General features: G+C 33.3%; 3 protein-coding genes across 3 annotated transcripts; 2 read left to right on the top strand and 1 right to left on the bottom strand.

Annotated features, from left to right (window-relative positions):
- Positions 1–218: 218 nt before the first annotated feature.
- Positions 219–6,942, top strand: LOTGIDRAFT_124131 (hypothetical protein; the record flags this gene model as incomplete). Its single annotated transcript, XM_009061080.1, has 5 exons — positions 219–882; positions 2,473–2,888; positions 3,489–5,029; positions 5,371–5,647; positions 5,980–6,942. Coding segments are annotated over 5 exons (3,861 nt in total), but the record flags the coding sequence as incomplete, so codon positions are not given.
- A 4,000-nt stretch (positions 6,943–10,942) lies between these two features.
- Positions 10,943–11,221, bottom strand: LOTGIDRAFT_88392 (hypothetical protein; the record flags this gene model as incomplete). Its single annotated transcript, XM_009061065.1, has 1 exon — positions 10,943–11,221. A coding segment is annotated over one exon (279 nt), but the record flags the coding sequence as incomplete, so codon positions are not given.
- Positions 11,222–20,225: 9,004 nt separating this feature from the next.
- Positions 20,226–20,423, top strand: LOTGIDRAFT_124403 (hypothetical protein; the record flags this gene model as incomplete). The annotated part of the gene is made up of 1 exon (XM_009061079.1): positions 20,226–20,423. A coding segment is annotated over one exon (198 nt), but the record flags the coding sequence as incomplete, so codon positions are not given.
- Between the last annotated feature and the right edge of the window lie 294 nt (positions 20,424–20,717).

The raw sequence follows: 20,717 nt of genomic DNA, 5'->3' as shown, positions 1-20,717 counted from the left end.
CAGCAACACTCTACACTCTATATATTTTAGCAGTTGATAGAAATGGAGACGCTACCTCTAAATCCGCAACAGCTGCTGTTGCAATAACTGTATCAAACGTAAACGAATTTGATCCTTTATATACATTACCAACGTACACATTCAACCTTGCGGAGAATTCAGCTGTTGGTACATCGATTGGCCAGGTAACAGCATCGGATGCAGATAATGGGAATGATGGATTTGTTTACTTTCAAACAGTCGCGAATGCTGAATTTGGCTTGAGCTCTGCCACTGGAGAAATATTTTTGAAGACATCTGTGGATTTGGAAACGACACCAAACTACAATTTTGAAGTTGTAGCATTCGATAATGGTGTTCCTCAGCGAAGTGCTACTGCCACGGTCAGTATTTTACTAACAAATATAAATGATGTTACTCCGATATGTTCTCCAAATCTTGTAACTGCTACACACAGAGAAGATGGTTCGGGGGTGATGGCAAAACTGTCTTGTATAGATACAGATAGTGGCACTTTAACATATATTATAAATAGCGTAAATGCGGTGCTGGGTGCTGGGATTTTCTCTATTGGTGGAACGGGTACTGTAAGTCTTACTGGTTCTTTGAATTACGAGACGGACAAAATACACAACATCATTGTACTTGTGTCCGATAATGGCACGCCTGATTTAACAACAACCGCCACTGTCAATATAGTGGTTACGGATGTAAATGAAAGTCCTCCTGTTTTTGCCTCCACACCATATGCTGCAACTATCGCAGAAACTGATGCTCCAGGAGAGTCAATCCTTGCTGTTTCAGCATCTGACGCCGATACTTCAGAGACAAGAACATATTCTTTGTCCTCAACAACATATTTTATCATCGATGCTCAGACTGGTTTGATTTCTTTGAAGGCGTCCATATCTCCAACCTTAAGTCCATACACTGTCAACGTTTGTGCCACCGATTCAAATAATGTTGATGCGTTGAGAACTGGTTGTGAAACTATCACTATTACAATTACAGATACAAATAACAACTCGCCAGTATTTAACCCCTCTTCATATGCTACCACTGTAAATGAAAACGCAAATAACGCCGTTTCTATTCTATCTGTGGCTGCTACAGACGGAGACAGCGGGGCCTTTGGAACCATAACTTTTACAATAACTGGTGGTGATTTAAATAATGTTTTTGCAATTGGATCCAGCACAGGCGAAATTTCAATAAATGATAATACATTTTTAAATTATGAAACTACGAAAACGTATGCTCTTACCATAACAGCCACTGATGGAGGTGGAAAGGCTACTGCAGCTCCTGTGACAATATCAGTCGGTCCAATAAACGAGGGACCCCCTATATTTACACCTGCAGCATCAACAGAAAGTATTGCAGAAAACTCGTCAGTAGGAGATGTTATTTTAACCTTGAATGCTATTGATTCTGATGACGGAGATGATGGTGATATAACATATTCTATAATTTCCGGTGCCAATGGAAAGTTTGGAATCGATTCCTCGAGTGGTGCTGTTACGATTACTGAAACAATAGACAGAGAAACCATCCAAACATTCTCGGTAATTGTTCATGCTGTTGATGGTGGAACAATTCCTGGGGCTTTAACTGGAGTTTACACGATTACCATTAATATCGATGACTTAAATGATAACACTCCAAGTTGTACGAGTACACTGTATACGGCATCTTTAACAGAGGATACAACTGCTGGTACTACTGTGAAGCAATTAGTGTGTTCTGATGTAGACTTGGATCCAGCATCTTTAAACAATGCTATCGTATTTTCAGAAGTGGCAGCAAGTGACCCTGGAAACCTATTTCAGGTGGACGCAAATGGGTTGGTAACTGTTTCTACGGGAGCATCATTTGATAAAGAAACATTAGATAATTATCAATACAACGTGATAGTTTCAGATCAAGGAACCTCATCAAGACAAATAACAATTGGCGTTTATGTTGAAGTAACTGGTGAGTAGATGTAAACAAGCATTTTGAATTATGGAACCTTATTTTGAGATACCCAGTTTGTGACTTCTAAAAACAAAGCTTTTAAAGGTTTTCTTGAATAAACTTTGTAAAATCTAGTTCTTTAAATAATAATCTATGCTCAGCAAAATATATAACAAATTTATTCATAATAAATCTGTTCTGTTTTTTACATAGATGTAAATGATAACTCACCCAGTTTCACCATGTCGTCATACCCAATAAATGTTGCGGAAAACAAAGCTATTGGATCTGTCTTAACAACCGTGATAGCAAACGACGCTGATTCGGCAATATTTGGTAAGCTGTATTATACTATTATAGAAAATTGCCAGTCTCTTACATTTTAGTATTACATAGGCTGTTTCCAACGTGTGGTGGCTTTTCTTGTTAACTTTCACTTTATTGTTTCAGGTGAAGTCGAATATAGTATTACAACGGGTAATGGAGATGGGAAATTTCTTATTGATGCCACAACAGGAGCATTGATACTTAAAGGTCCTTTAAATAGAGAAGATGTAGATAATTACATTCTCACTGTCCAGGCTGCAGACAAAGGTACTCCGCCATTAGTAGAGACAGCTTCAATCCCTATAACAATAACGGACATAAATGATATTCCACCAGTCTGCAGCCCAATAACCTATATTACATCAGTTCAAGAAACAGATCCTGTGGGAACGACAGTAACCACTGTCAACTGTCCAGATGCCAACGACCTATCTCCAAACAATGTGGTTGTATATTCCATTACCGCTGGTGATGCAAGCAATCATTTTACAATAGATAGTAACACGGGCGTAATCCAAATTAATGCTATATTAAACGCCCAGACTATCCCAATTTACTCATTAACAATAACCGCTACAGACTCGGTCAATACAGTAACAGCATTTGTTCAGGTATCAGTTGGTGATATCAATCAACAAGCTCCTACATTTTTACCTGCTGGGCCTTACACAATCTATTTACAAGAGGATGATCCTTTAGGAAAAACTGTCATTGATTTAGACGCCACAGACGTTGATCCAACCGCAGGTCCATACATATTTACCATAACTGGTGGGAACAATAACAATAAATTTAAAATAGATGCAGCAACTGGGGTAATCATAATACAACAGTCATTAGATGCCGACACAACTTCCTCATATTCACTTGATTTAGAAGTCGCTGATGGAACAGGAGGAAGTGCTCGCACTTCCACATCAGCTCTAACAATTAACGTGGCTGGCGTAAATGATAACGACCCTGTGTGTTCACCGGCAACAAAAATACAAACAATTGCCGAGGGATCGCCTGCTGGTACAATTGTTACCACTCTTGCGTGTAGTGATTCTGACTTACCAGCACAAACGTTGGCATACACTATGATTTCGGGCAATGGTGGAGAATTTTCATTAGATTCTGCGACCGGCCAAGTGACTCTAACAGCTACAGCCCTTAATTACGAAACACAAACGTCACACACCTTAGAGATTCAAGTATCTGACCAGACAGCTCCAGAGAGATTGTTTACAGCCACAGTTCAAGTGGCTGTCTCACCAGTAAATGAACATAGCCCAGTCTTTCAATCTACACCATACAACGAGATAATAGCAGAAAATTTTGCGTTAGGGAGCACCATTGCCACAATATTAGCAACTGATCAAGATGTCGGATTGCAACAAGGAACAGTTCGATACAGTGTAGTAAATGGTGACGGGGGTGGTCTGTTTGCTCTTGGAATTAATTCTGGTAAACTCAATATAGCAAAATCATTGGACTATGAATCAGCACAAACACACATATTAACCGTCAGAGCAACCGATGATGTAGCTGGTTCAGGAGCAGAAAAATTTGCTGATACCACCGTAACAATCACAGTCACAGATATTAATGACAATAGTCCTGTATTTGTACCTGATACCTACACATCAAATGTAGCAGAAACTGCTGTAGTTGGAGCTACTGTTGTAATAGTAACGGCTACAGACGATGACTCAGGAGTCAACAAAAATGTTGTGTACACAATTATTGATGGAGACCCTAATAATGACTTTAAGTTTGTAAATGACAACTTAATAATAACAAATGCATTAGATTACGAAACAGTTAACTCTTACAAGCTCGACATTTTAGTCACTGATCAAGGTCTTCCGCCACTAACTGATACAGCCGTTATAAATATCAATATTCAAGCAGCAAATGAATTTCCGCCTGTATTAACTGACACTTCACCTTCAGCTACTCTAAGTGAAGCTACAGCAGCCGGACAAATCATCTATACAGCATCAGCAACTGATGCTGACGCGGGAACTGATGGAAAAATACGATATTCTATATCTAGTGGTAATATAGGTTCGGCATTTCGCATCAATGACATTACTGGCGCTTTCATGGTTTGGTCACAGTTAGATTTTGATACACCGCCAACAACGTACAGCATAATAATTGAAGCCCGTGACGGCACCGGATTAACAGATTCGTTGACATTATCCATTACGTTGACTGATGAAAATGATCACACCCCGCAATTCACCCAGAATACATACACTCCAGCAGTTGATGAAGACAAAACTGTTGGCTTCATAGTGAATACTGTCCAAGCTATAGATAAAGATTCTGGAGTAAACGGACAAGTGACTTATTCTATTGTATCGGGTGATGGTGTAGGAAGTTTTAATATTGACAGTACTAGTGGTGATATAACTACATCAGTTACATTAGATTATGAAGTGAAACAGATATATTATTTAGTTGTCCAAGCAGTAGATGGAGGAGTTCCAGCCTTGACTTCTTCATGTTTAGTAAGAATAGCAGTAAATGATATTAATGATAAAACACCAGTTTTTGTACCAGCAGATTTTACTGTCAATATAGCTGAAAATGTTTCTGTTGGAACATCAGTAACAACAGTCAATGCTAATGATGCAGATTCTGCTGCTAACAACAACAATGTTATAAATTATTCGGTTACTAATTCATTCTTTTTGATTGGTTCTACCAGTGGACAAATCAGCACAAAGGCGACTCTAGATAGAGAAACAGCTGACAGGTAGGCTTATATTTTCATAGACTTGATATAATTCTTTATATGGCTTTCCAGATTCTCATTAGATTCTCAATCGCAGTTTTCTCTCCTTAAACACATAGCATCGATTCTTAGAATCTTTGACTGTGAGCTGCCACCTTGATAACTGTTCAAGGGTCAATTTCTTTCTTAGATACATAAAGCTATCTGTAAAACTACTGTCTACGGATTATGTCTTCGGAGATCAGAATTAAGCAATGTGGGAATGAACTATACATCGATAATCTTACCTTGCATAACGTATAGTCTGTGTCATAAAATTAAGCTTTTGACGCTTTCATGATGTCTATCAATGATTATTGTAGTCACATTTTGACAATATTGGCAACCGATCAAGGCACACCAAGTTTGGTTGGTACAGCAACAGTAACAGTCATATTGAACGATGTAAATGATAATCCACCAATTATTACTGGAACATATGATAGTAACATACCTGAAGATAGGGTGATTGGTAGCACTGCATTCACTGTTGTTGCCACAGATCAGGACATCGGTGTGAATGGAGAATTGGTATTCTCTATAACCAATGGAAATACAAACAACGACTTTAAAATAGATCCTATTGCTGGGCTTGTTCAGGTAAAGTATGATATCGCAAACATGCACACCCTGGCATAATGTATGTATATAATAGAGATTTGTATCATTTATATTATTGATTGTTATACACCTATGCGTGAAATGGTTGCTTACCTGGATGAACATCAAAAGTTCAAATATCAGAATTTTAACACAAAGTTCTCCTAATTCAATTATTGATACTAAGCTGTATATGTCTATATGAACCTTGCTTAAGTTGAATTGCAATGCCTTTCTAAAATAAAATTGATCTCATTTAGAGAATTGGTGCGTAGAAACTGGCAATTTGCCAAATTTAATGCGAAATATGTATTTTGATTTTGATATTTTAGATTCAAAACATTTTGGATCGAGAAATTACACCATCGTATACGCTGAATATTACAATTAGTGATAAAGGAGCAACACCTCTAACAGATTCAATAAGTGTTATCATAACAGTTGATGATGTCAACGACAATGCCCCGATATTCACTGGAACTCCATATATCTTTTCTATTCTGGAAAATTCGCCTTTAGCTTCACCTGTGGGAAGTGTAGCGGCAACCGATCGAGACGTTGGTGCTAATGCAGCATTGGTATTTGAACTACTTAATTTTTGGCAAGGCAATCCCACCAATTTTGTCATAGATACAGCAACTCGTACAATTTCGACGTCAGATCCATTAGATAGAGAAATGACTTCAACTTACATCATAAATTGTAGAGTGAAGGATCAAGGATCGCCATCAAAGTACACGTTAGAGAATGTGACCATAAATATTCTAGATCAAAATGACAATAGCCCTGTATTTGATTCCACTAAATATGCTTCAACAACAGTTGAAAATTCACCTGTAGGAACTAGCATATTACAGATGACTGTCACTGATGCTGATTTAGGAGCTAATGCAGTAGTGACCTTAACCATTGACACATCTACGGCACTGGGCACCTCCGCTAATACGTTCCTTGCTGTTGATTCAACTACGGGAATTATTTCAGTTAAGTCAAATATTGACCGGGAAATCCATCCAGGCTTTGATTTCAAAATTCTAGCAGTTGATGGAGGAGCTTCGCCTTTGACTTCAACAGCCACTGTGTCGTTGATAGTTACAGATGTAAACGACAACAGCCCTACACTTAATCCAGTATTTTATAATGCCGAGGTTGCCTATGCTGGCCAGTGTTCTAGAATAATTACAACTGTGAAAGCCACAGATCCCGATGCAGGAGTCAACGCACAGCTTGGATTTTTCCTGACCGATTCAAGTAGTTTCTTTCAAATCGACAGTAACTCTGGTAAATATTTATAATTTACGTTTTCTAACTTTATTGTTTTGATCACCTTCGCCAGGACACACTCTTTATGTACTAAATAGATATTATGCTTTATCACTTTAGTACACATCGACTTATTCATTGAATCGTATATATTGAAAAGAAGTCTCTTCTTTAATAATGAAAGTATTTATTGTGATGTATATTTTTCTACAGGGGTTTTCAGTCTGGTATCTACATCTACACTGGATGCTACCAATAAATACACTATTAGTGTTGGTGCAAAGGATAATGGTTCTCCTTCACTCACATCTTCGTCTTCTGCACAACTTAGAATAGATACATTTATACCAAATTCCATAGCGGTCACTTTTCAATTATCAATTAATAAAGCTGATTTTGAAGCTATGAAAGATCAATTTATAACAGAGCTTAGAAGTCTATTGGTATCGACATATCCAACTTGTCGAGTAGTTGTGTGGTGCACAGAGGAGCGTGCAGGAACAGCCATATCACCACCGACTTCCAGAAGACGTCTTCTCGCCACTAAGTAAATAAACACTGTCTAAGTATTGAACCCTCTGTCATGATTAAATGCCAAGTAGCATTAAGATATAACTTGATTTGCTTGATCTCATTTTACAACTTGGAACTTTACAACTTTACAATTCTATAAGGAATTTAGAGAAAATATGTCTGTTTAACATATTTACAAATATTTCCGGATTGAAATATTCGCTATAGTCATATTATGATAAAAGAACACAAATATTTAACTTTTTTAGCCCTGTCAATGTACATGCGTATGTAGTTGCCGACGATATAACAGATGATCAAGCAAATTTGAATGAAGGAAAGACGTTCCTTACCTATGACCAAATTCTTGCAGTAACTACATCTGATGCCACATCTGGATCACCATCAACGTCGATATCAGGTAATCAACGGAATGGATTTGTCCTTTTGATGCTTTATGTTTAATTTCGACACCCATACCATTTGTGAGTCAAATGTTTTGTCACCGGTGGGAAACAACGTGATTGTACTGTCTGTGCCTTTTCTGTTAAAGAGTTCGTGCTTTTCGTTTGACAGTCTAGCTACTAATGGGGAATAACTCAATGGTTATAAAAGACCAAGACAACAAAATCTCTCTAAATAAAATATCCTTTGTTTCACAGGATCGTCTGCGTGGAATGAGTTCTCTGTTGAAACAGTTAAACCATACGTAGAGGAGACAACACCTTGGGAACAAACAACTACTGGAATAGTTATCATTGTTCTTTGCTGTCTCCTGGTTTTAGCTCTGATCCTTCTTCTGATATTTTTCTTTCTCAGAAGGCATCGGAAACAGAAACGGTAAGTATGTTCTTGTTATATGTACAATAAACAACGGGAGTAAACATTTGTACCAAACAACAAAATATTGTATAAATTACCATCGGTTGATTATCCTATGTAACAAATGAAAAGTTTAATATAGCCCATGTATTGAGGTGCGTGTACTCCTTCATGTAGTTTCCATGGAAATGGAAACCCTAAAAACTATTATGAATTATCTAAGAGTGATTCATGCTTCAAGAAAAAGTTGGGGAAAAATTTTATCGTTTGGTTGTTACGAAAAATTTGTAACGATTCAATGTGGAGTCAAAATTTTGAGCTTAGCAGGGGGTCACCTTGCAACGATTGCTGAATAAATTGTGTCCAATACCCATTAAAGCTCTAATTCATTCATTTAATAAATGAAATATTGATTCTAGGCCAATTACTCCTGTCAGAGAGGTGAATAGGAAAGATAATGCCGTAGAAAAATCTGCTCCAGTGTATGTTTCCAAGCAAAGTATGTATCATTTTAGAATTTATGAGAATTAAGATTTGTTTGCCTTAGCAACACCTTAAGATATAAATGTTGTATATAGTACATATTGTATATAAATATAGAAAGTAATTACATGTCTGTAATCAAAAATACAACACATTCACCTTGTAGCTGTATTTTACTATTCAAACGTTTGCCATGCTGTCACAAACCATAATATGACAAAATGTTACAGATAATGTTCCCGATTTGAACCTAAATGACCAGAAGAAACATCCTCTACCAGCAGTATTAGCTTTACCATTACCAGAAGTAGATGTAAGTCAAATATAGAAATATTTATACATGTATCTAAAATTCAAATTGATAATTTTTCCGATATAAATTTACATATTCATTTACAAATTTATTTTTATATATGTTTGAATTACATAAAGCAAAAAGAATATATATGGTGTGCAAAAATAAAGAGACTATTCATTTTATTTCCTAGTACCGTAAAAGTTTTACATTGCGTGGTAATCTAGTTTAAACACATAAACAACAAATACAGGGTGGATTAATTCATTCTTCTTTCCCCTTCTTTTTCTACATTTGTAAAAATAGATACAAACAATTTCAGAGAAAACAGAAGAAGAGAAGCTATGACGAACCATTTTGGGGAGCCCCTGAAGACACTAAGATACCAGTTAGAACCCCACGGGTAGTGAAGTCTCCGAAGGTTGCTGGGTCTAGCAATCTTGTAAAACCAAATAGAACACAAGAGTCACCAGAGGTTAATCGTAGCGACGGTGTGAGATCGCCACGAAACGTCATCATAACACCAAAAGAACTGGAAGACAATGGCTATCTGCTGGTTAATCGAGAATTCGACGGGAGAGCCGTTGATCCAGGTATGTATTAGTTGAGCTCAGCAATAATTTCCTGGACGTTAATAAACTCAGTTTCCTGTATCATAGATAGTAACATCATTGGGTTCATTTTTGACAAGATGTCTTAAATACAAATGGATAAAACCAATGCACGTGCAAGATGTATTTGAGTGGTGCCTTTATCAACATGGCTAACTATTTTGGTCGAAATTAAGGTTGGAGATATATTGGTGATTGCGCTAGTTGTCTATAAAATTGTAAAACTGTTCCTCTGGCAGAAATCTCTAGCAACCTGCTGAAAGATTAACTCGGATCGGATAATTAATCGTCGATGGCTTAGGTTGCACACAGCATGTCTATCTCACTGGTAGCTTCTGGCTGAACTGACCTATAGTCTTGTAGGAGTTGCACCCCTTATCATATTTTTAATTATTACTATCCAACAAAAAATCAAAACACATCACCGGATTTTAAGATAAAACACTTCGCCTACTCTTTTCCCCAAAAAAATCTAATTATTATGCCATATTTTTCAGTGACCGGTAGAGTATATGAATATAATACTCGAACTAACGAAAGACGATGGGTGTCAACTCCGGATGGAATGGATGTTCGAGTTGAACGTCTCTAAAAAAGTAACTAGATCTATTCTGTTGTTTTACTCTTCGCATAATGCCAAAATCTTTATAAAAATGCTTTCCAATTCTTTATCATTTTTTTTTTGTTTCCAAATAGTTTTTTTTTTTTTTGGTTATTTTTTGAGTTTCTGTTGATATTTTGTTCAAAGTTTTCTTCCGCCCTATTTACAATTTGTTATTTTTACTCAAGTTTCACACCAATATTCTTTTGTTAATTCATTTATTATTTTATGTTATTTCTTGACACAAATTGCCATGAAGATCATTCAACATAAACAACGATTCCTTAAAGATTTTGTCGTACGTAATTTTTTTTTATGTATTGATGATAAGTTTTAATGCAGTAATAATTTAATGTAGTATCTGCATTGTGACTCGCCAAGCTAGTTGATTAAACCGATGACAACTGAGCAAAAATATCAAATTATCTTTATTACTAATGTAAAAATAGATAATTATTCATGTTCACATAAAAAACCTTGGTGGTGTACAAATATTGATCAGTACTTTGAATAGTTAGGGGTCACATTTAAACATTGTGTTGTATCAGAAATAAAGTAACTTTTCTATGGTGAAGAATTTTATTCTTTTTAGAAAGATTTTTGGATGGGTCATCATTTTACTCTTGTTCAAATGTCTTATAAATTAATTGTGTTAAAAACAATAGAGGGTTGTCTCCCTTCATGAACTCTGTGGTTATCAAGAACTGAATGGTTAGATCTATCAATAACTCTATGGTTAGATCTATCAAGAACTCTATGGTTAGATCTATCAAGAACTGTATGACTGTATGGTTAGATCTATCAAGAACTGTGTGGTTAAATCTATCAATAACTCTATGGTTAGATCTATCAAGAACAGTATGGTTAGATCTATCAAGAACTGTATGGTTAGATCTATCAAGAACTGTATGGTTAAATCTATCAATAACTCTATGGTTAGATCTATCAAGAACTGTATGGTTAGATCTTTCAAGAACTTTATGATTAGAATTGTCAAAGGCCCGATCCAATTTTGTTATTTTCGTCATTTTGAATTTTCTTGTTTTAGAATTTTGTCTAGTACTTGAATGGGTTATATCTCGTATTCCTGAATGCGGTATATCACAAATGAAACGAATGATGTTTAACAAGCCTAAACCTCTGATTCTAATACTGAAAACTGAAAATAGACTAATGAGCAATTATTTCAATGCTCCGCTGTCGGGCTGATGCTAAGAGACTCAACATCGAAAAGAGTCGTGATTTACTCAGAAGACGGAATTTGGCCATTGAAATTGATAAGAAAGGTGTGCAGTTGAAGAGATACAAATGATAGTATCCTGTTGGTGGTGGTAGTTGACAAGTAAAGTCCGTTACCAGATATCTGGGATCACAGACTGGGTAGTTGTTGGTAATTATGGTAGTTTTTAGAATTATCTGGATCAATTAATGGTTTTATACTGTGTATACGGAATATATTATAATTAACACAGTTGCTTAGACTCATTAACTAATTAGTGCTTGATTATCACCCAATCTTCTATGATTATCATCTAAAGCCAACATTAAGCATCTTAGGTTTATCTCATTTGCGTTTGCAAAGTTACGTTGGGTCAAATTTCAAACTCTCTTCCAGAAAAATAAATAATATTTAAACTACATCAAACGTATCAATGTATTTAACGATATGAAAAAGTTAATTGACTTAGTTTAGTTTATTTTCAATTTTAAAGAAATAAGAATAACCAGAAATACTGGAAGTAGACATATGCTTTGTAACATTTAAGAACCTTGGCACCGAATTTCGTATGGAAACTCGTGTGCCAGTACATGTTGAATATGTAAAGACACGAAATATATGTATTTGTACCTCATTTTAAAGAAACAGGGGCTACTAAAGACAGATCCATTCTAATACGAGTTGACATCGAAATGACAATCGAATCTTTAGAATAAAAGTAATAGAATAATGTAAATACGACTTTGTTATTGTTTTTATCATAGAGTTGGAAATAAAATGTATAGAATGCTAAAGGTTAGATCATTAGCAGGAAGAATTAACGGAGGGTGTGTCTTCATTCAGTCTTCAGCCCACGCCATCTTTATCCTCCCTTCATTATTTCTAGTGATAATTATAATACTATTACAGAACATTTGTCCTTTTACCAGAAAATCTAATAAAGATGAACATACAGTAATATTTCTACTAATTACAGTTATATAATATACATCTGTTTGGTATCATACAACTGACTCTTATTTGACCTGTCCAGTTATAGTCCGGTATACCGACTTCTGCTTGATATATCCAATTATAGTCCTGTATTCTAACTTTTGCTGAACAGCCCTGAATGCATGCTGATGAATACTTGACTTTATTTGAAACAGATTTGTTTGTGATCTCTCCAATTATTATCCTATGAACGGGCTATTATATTTAATCTGTCCAGTTAAAAGCAAGTAGCTTGGTTTTGTAAAGGATGTTGCAGACGTTTTCGTGAGGAGTCAGTTAGTATAGTACCTGTAGTGCCTAGAATATATTATCAGCTTAATGTTAGTCAGTAGTTTACTTGATTTGCCCAGTTGTACGTCAGGAAGTTGACTTTTCATGTATAGTCCGTAAATATAGTTCATAAATCATAAACCAAACTAAAATTTGTCCGAATGTAGGTAAATGTTTGACATGCCAACAAAATATTTCCCATAAAGACTCTCGGTAGTCAAAAATAATCTGTCTCAGTTCTTTAAAAATGAGTAAACACAGTTAATGATTCAAGTGAATTTTGATCTGGAACTTTATGTAATGTTTTTATAATCAAGCTATCTTCTCTATCCTAGACTAAGAGCAAAACTACTTAAATTTGGGACATAAACAATTTGAGGAAGTTGATTTGTTCGAATGTCTTTTGAATAAACATTAATTGAACTAAACTTTACCTTTATCATAGGTCAACAATTTCATTTAGCTGTCATTATTATAGGATAGTAAATTCATGACGTAGAGAGATTTGTGTGGGTATATTACCGTCGTAGTTTGCCATGGTAATGGATCGTGATATCTGCCATAACGTTCGAAAGCGGTTCTTGAAAACAAAAGTTGAAAGAATTTTGAAACAATTGATCAGTAACGAGCTGTCAAAGTTAATTATATAATACTTCATTAATTTGGTTTCAGTGAAGCGAAACAAATAAGGTGTGATCGACTGGTCGTCTATTGTTTGCATATTACCTCTCGTAGTTACGTCACTAATAACTTCATACTAAACCCTATTATCTCATAAACAAAATGACGCACGCGTAGAAATTATTCATGGTCAACGTTGACCCCGGGTTGGGGATTTGATCTATAACTAATTCAAAACTATTGAATCAAACATCAATTTATATTCCCACTATTCTAAGTAAATTATTCTTCTATGTAGTAAAAGCATGAAGATAGCTATATCTATGTAGTATTGGATTGTTTAAGCGAGGGGTGACCACCACATTAATACAGATTAAAGACTGCCCACAGCAACTTATAGATCTACCTGACTATTTCTCAGCTCAGATCCTAACCAACCAATCACTGGACAATTTCAGCTTGACCAGCACTAAGTAAAAAAAACAGTGGTCAGTTCGAGACTAGAAGTTATCTGTACAAGTTAGGAATAAAGGTGAGTGAAATATTATTATTATCTTATAGAGGAAACTTTACGTAATAACATTTTATTTAAACAGTGTAGTCTTTACGTAATTCTATTTCGCGCCCTGACGAAATTTTAAGTTATTACGCGATTCGTTACGTCACATAGGTATGCGAATTGGTTTTAACTATAGTGTAATAATAATAAACAATTGTTTACACCAATGATAACTTATATGGAAGAAGTTGGATAATCTAACCAGCTTATCTGTTTAGGTTATAACATAAGATATTTGAGAAGAGAGGGACTTGATAATGATATAACTTTAATGTGGAAAATAACCATTTCATTACATAGACATATTACATTATGTGATTTGTATTATATAGCAGATAATTTTATTACATATTCACATAGATATATAATAACTAAAGCTTCACACATTCAACATATGAATTTTACCTTGTTCATTGAATTAATCGGATACAGTTGGATACATTTTTTACATATATATTTTAATAAAGGACTTGGCATACTTTAATTATAATTACAGTTTCAAACGCGGACATTCATTAATAATGTTCACTTTATTTTTTACTGGAATTTTAATATTCGATTCAATGTTCCAGATCATTCACAGTTTAATCGTATTGGTGAAATCGTCATCGAAATGTGTTACACGGATATATATATTCAAAATGATCTTGGATATTGCTCCATTCCGGGTTCACATATAATAATTTATTATCTGAAGGATCTGCTATATAAGTATAATTTTTTTTTTCAAAAAGATTTCAAATTCGATGCTCGCAAAGTATTTATATAACTAAACATAAACGTTCTAGAGAACGAACGAAAAAACGTAGATATTTTATAAAATGAAAAGTTTCTGTATGTTATTAAACTTTATATTCACTTTCTTAATAAAATATAAACCTAAAAATAATAGTAAATAATATATACAACATATAATTTATTTATAAGTATTTAACCCAATAATTATTTACTAATGCATGGAATACGCATCAATTACAAAATCTATTCATAATTTTGATCCAGAAAAAAAACAAATATTTATGGAAGTAAGTTTAACTTCAAAAATGAAATAACATTTTAACCTTCGGTACTGTACTAATTGTTTCAACAATGTTCGGGGAATTAAGTTTGAATTATTCAATAATCTTCCATCTAAGTCTTTCTGAAAGTTAAAATGGAAAATTAATAAAGATGGGTAGGTTTATGCCATTAATGGTTTTGTTTTGTAGTTGACAGTACACGCTTATTTACATTTTATATTTTGAAATATTTAGTTTCTAGTCAAAAAGTAAATTGTAACCCAATGCGATGGTGGGTAATAAGCTGGATTTTTCAATCGGAAATCCCGTTAGATTCACGAACATTAAGACTGTAACTTGTTGAAAGTATATTAATCTGACTGATTATGATTTTACAATTTCCCTGTAATTTACATTATAAGTTTTTAGATAATATCTTCGGTTAGATTTTTTTTTATTGAATCACGGTTTTACAACAATTTTTTCTTCAAAGTTTATAATACTATATTAATAGGTCTTAAAATCAAGAATCACATTTAAAGTAAATTTGTTTATTGTCATGATAATCAGCCGTTAAAATACTCGCATATAAATAGTTATATATTTTCATAAAGAATATAATTAAAGTTATTAAGATATATAATCTTTACGAAACTAATATTGATAAATTATCATTTCATTTTGGAGAAAAAATAGTATCAAAGGAAATCTTTTCGGGTGTTTGCTTGGAAAGTAACGTAAGAAGATAATGTCACAGCTCAGAGCATTAGACTAATGATAGCTTATGGTGTAGCATGTTCAAATAATCTAAAATTCTCAATCATTGACAGTTCATAATATATTTTGCAATTCTTATTTTTTTTTTCTTATTTTGGAGTCACTTTAGAGATGTATAATTTCGTCTCCTAAAATATTTCTTTAGTTAATCCAGGAGCGCTAATCCATTTAATATGGTATTTATCCAAGCCCTTGGTTTTTTACGATTGGGGTCAAATTAGGGACACATATTTCATCCACTCCTATTCAATCAGCTTGACCCTGAGGGAACGAGCCCCCAAATTCTCAAGGTGTTAATACCAGGGGATATTAATAGTTCATAGATAGATTATCAGCTTTGTCAGAGCGTTGAAATATTTATGAGGTGTAAGAGATTTTAAAAATTTATAATATTAAAGAATATGATCTGATGTCTCTGATAAATTTAATCTCAGGGTAATAAATCCTATTGCGTAAGATACCGACCTCAGCAAACCTGTTTAAAGCTAGAAATAAAGAATAGCAGAATAGCCTATATACCAATCAGATTGGTCAAGTCTTTCGCTTTTAGGAAGATAAATGCAAATCACTCTAATATAGTCATAACATCTAGGCAAAATATATGATTTAATTAATTTCCGCACATTTTTACTGTTTACTGTCACTAACTGTTGGCAGTCTTTCATCTGAATACATTTTGACATACTTAAATATTGTAACAACTCCTATCGTAAAGGCGCAGAGGATTCAATCAATATAAGAGGTGAAAAAAATATTTTGAAATTCTTTTGAACAAACAATAACGTCAAGTCACAAAATCAATTCAAAAGAATTTTTTTTTATAAGAAACAAGATTGAACATGGTTTTCATAAAATTGAATTTTATTTCAGTACATTAGAAATACAATTATTATTATTTCCACATTGCCATGTTTAACAACAACAAGATTAAGCCTGATTCTGATAAAAGTTTAATCGCTTTTGAAAATAGACATTAAAATCAAGCGGATGGAAACTGTGAGTCTATTAATTTCCAGTTATTTGTTTCTGTTGTAATAAAATGATCTGAAGTATGTGAGGGACTGAATCAGTGAGCTGTCACAAACATAACCACATAATAATAACAATAGTATAACCATTGGTTCTCAGTACTAAACATTAGGGAATTACACTAAATTTGTTTCGATAAACGGAGTAATAGTTTTATAGTTTATACAAATAAAAATCAAGCTCTGCTCTACTAATATTTTTCTTTATGTAAACGTTATCTTTCGACTTTGCAAACGTACTTTATTTTTTAGTTCTCTTTCTTCTGTAACGTTAACGTTATCTTCTCTGTAAACTTTCTCTTACTTCTGTTATGTAAAAATTCTGTTTCTTCTCAAATGTAAACTTTTTTCTAATCTTATGTAGATATTCTCTACCGTAAACATTATCTTTCTTTCATGTAAACGGTATCTCACTTCTCTTATGTAAACATTCTCTAATATAAACGTCATTTTATTCTCGATTGTAAACATTCTCTAATGTAAACCTCGCCTTCTTCTCTAATGTAAACTGGTTCTCTCTTAATTTCTTTTAACTCAATTTTCCTGCCTTTTTAATTCTAAATTTTACTTTATTCTCACAAATATTAATTTTTCTCCTGTAAAAGCCCCCCCTTGATAAACAATCAAATCTAACATTATTCTAAATGGAACTTGATAAACAATCAAATCTTAAATATTATATATTAATGAAACTTGAATTTAAAAAAAGAGAACTGGTTGCAATCGTATGACAAAATTAAATTGTTTAACCACACCTCAATACCAACAATATGGGTAACTGAAAATTTTAAGTTAAGTCAAAATTTACCAGAAGCTGGCAATTATTTTTCAACTGTTCTGATATATTCTCGAAACATTCAGAAAATTCAGCAAAAAATCATCACAATGCGTTCGTTTACAATGGGAAAAAATAATACTTAATACTTGGTGGAAATAATAGAATTTTACACATTTTTAGATTTTTTTCTCCGTTCATATTCTCATTTAATGTTGCCTCAACTAAATATTGTGATATCAGAATTTTTTACAATAACGCGTTTTATGACGTCACTAGAGGGATGCTACCGGAAGCTACTATTGCAGTTCTCCGCTAGTGAAGTCATAAAACGCGTTAGTTTTAGTGGAATTTCAAGAACCATAGACGTCAGAATGAAAATTCTCCGATACACATAGAATCTCTTTACAATCCCTTTAACTTTATAAATTTATAAAGAATTAAAATCAAAATTTTAAAAATATAACTATTCTAATGAAACTTCCGCAACACATCTACAGCGTTTCATATCAATTTTTTATGAACATATCTAAAACTATTCAAATTAACCTTTCAAAAACATATCTAAATCAATTCAAATTAACCTTTCATGAACATATCTAAATCAATTCAAATTAACCTTTCATGAACACATCTAAAACTTTTCTCAAAAAACTTTCATGAACATATCTAAAACTATTCAAATTAACCTTTCATGAACATATCTAAATCTATTCAAATTAACCTTTCATGAACATATCTAAAACTATTCAAATTAACCTTTCATGAACATATCTAAATCAATTCAAATTAACCTTTCATGAACATATCTAAAACTTTTCTCATAAAACTTTTATGAACATATCTAAAACTATTCAAATTAACCTTTCATGAACATATCTAAATCAATTCAAATTAACCTTTCATGAACATATCTAAATCTATTCAAATTAACCTTTCATGAACATATCTAAAACTATTCAAATTAACCTTTCATGAACATATCTAAAACTTTTCTCATAAAACTTTCATGAACATATCTAAATTTATTCAAATTAACCTTTCATAAAAATATCTAAATCTATTCAAATTAACCTTTCATGAATATATCTAAATCTATTCAAATTAACCTTTCATGAAAATATCTAAATCAATTCAAATGAAACTTTCATGAACATATCTAAATCAATTCAAATTAACCTTTCATGAACATATCTAAATCTATTCAAATTAACCTTTCATGAAAATATCTAAATCTACTCAAATGAAACTTTCATGAAGAAATTCATAATTATTCTAATGAAAATTTCATATAACTTTTGAAATGAAAATATCATAAATACATAAAAAAAAATATTCATATGTGTCCAAATGACCAATCACCGATACATTAGTTATCTTTTAGAATAATTCCAAATCCTTTTTCGATATGAATTATTAAAAATCTAAAAATGAAAGTGTTTTCTTTCAGAACGTTTACAGATAGATTGAAAATCATTTCTGATATAAATCCTGAGATATATTAATGTTGTTAAAATGCTTTCAAAGCGGTGCTCTCTGATCATTATTGTGATAAAACTGTGTATAGAAATAATTTCAGAGGGGTAAAAATATTAATTTCGTTCTTCAAACATTAATAAACTGACTTTATTCAAATTATTACATGACACCATTAGCGTCAACATGTCAACACTACCATATATTTCAAGTTACGAAATGTCAATATGCCATATTTATATGGTGCTACTATATAGTGTTGACATTCATACATTTGTTATTTATATGGAGTTCAAGTTATTGTTCCTTTAATAATTAAGTTTAAATAAGGGATTACTATAAGAGTGGAAAATATACAATCATTGTTGACAATTTATCAAAACACGTGGCAAATCTTTAGATAAGGGTTTTCAAGGGTTTAAATGACACGTAAATATGACCCGATGGTAACCCTACCCCTAACTTAGTTTCTGTTTCATTTTCTTTACATCTTATGCTTAATTACCTTAAACTAAAACTTGCCTTAATATGTAAATTGTAGGGATAATTGGGGCCAAATGGCCACGAGATGTTTGTAATCAAGATACATAAGTATAGAATAGACTCACTGAAACATAACGATAGCGAAATATACGAAATGGACATCAGTGAAACTAATTCGATACCAGCTTATTTAACTGATTATAAACTTAGATAAGTGAAAATAAGACAAAAAAAAACCCTTGACCCAAACACTGTTCCTCAGATTGAATATATGTGTATTCCCTTAAATATATAACAACTCTATCTCCATACATGATGTAGATGGTAGGTGGTTCACATTATGAAAATAACTTTTCATGCTTGATCACTTGTCAGGGCTCATTATATTCCTCACGATATTCCTCCTTTCGTACGTGTGTTCATATTTACAAAACAAAATGTAAATACGACTACTTTGCAAGCATGTTGATTGGTCGGTTTGAAAATCACATGACCTCATGAATATATATTATCTCGGTCTTATTTACGAGGTTACCAGCTACAGATGATGAATACTGTAGATACTGATGCAAGATAAATAACGTGGCCAAATACACGATTTTTAAAAATTTGCTTTGAGTTTTTAGGATCTCATTTGAAAAGTGGATTTTAGGATATACACCAAGTTCTCCCGTACATTTCTTTTGTTTCATTTCAAATTCTTTCTCGTGTATTTCAGTATTTCCGCTATGGATCCACAAATGTATGGTTCTCAGGATTCCTGGATGGGTCATTGTGGAGATGCAAGTTTTATGCCCAAAATCGTACAACGTCGAGCAAAGAGAAGTATACCAGATAACGATAAAGATGATAAATATTGGGAAAAAAGGAAACGGAACAACATGGCAGCAAAACGTTCTAGAGAATGCAAGCGGCAAGCTGAATCAGATGTTAGAAATAAGGTTTCTTTTCTTGAAGAAGAAAATGCATTACTCCGTAAAGAAATAAGCCTAATGAAAGCAAAGTTTGGTATTCCCCCAGATCAAAGTTTCCTTACCCAAGACGATAGATCACAGTGCATGCATGATATGCGAAATCCACGCCAAATTCACGATACTGGTGCAAAATCAGAGAGTGAGGACGGAAGTGATAACAGCATGATGTCACCTACTGGTTCTCGATATCCAATGGCCGGTATTGCTAAATCCATAAGCCCTTACAATAGGATGAACGCTGACATGCGCCGACATCAAGAACCAGCTAGGGTTAAGGCAGAAATGAATGGCTATGAGGTATATGCTGCT

This window comes from Lottia gigantea (assembly GCF_000327385.1).
Source record: "Lottia gigantea unplaced genomic scaffold LOTGIsca_46, whole genome shotgun sequence".
NCBI classification, from domain to species: Eukaryota; Metazoa; Mollusca; class Gastropoda; family Lottiidae; genus Lottia; species Lottia gigantea.
The sequence above is the reverse complement of the archived record's forward strand: the minus strand, read 5'-3'. Positions and strand labels throughout refer to the sequence as shown.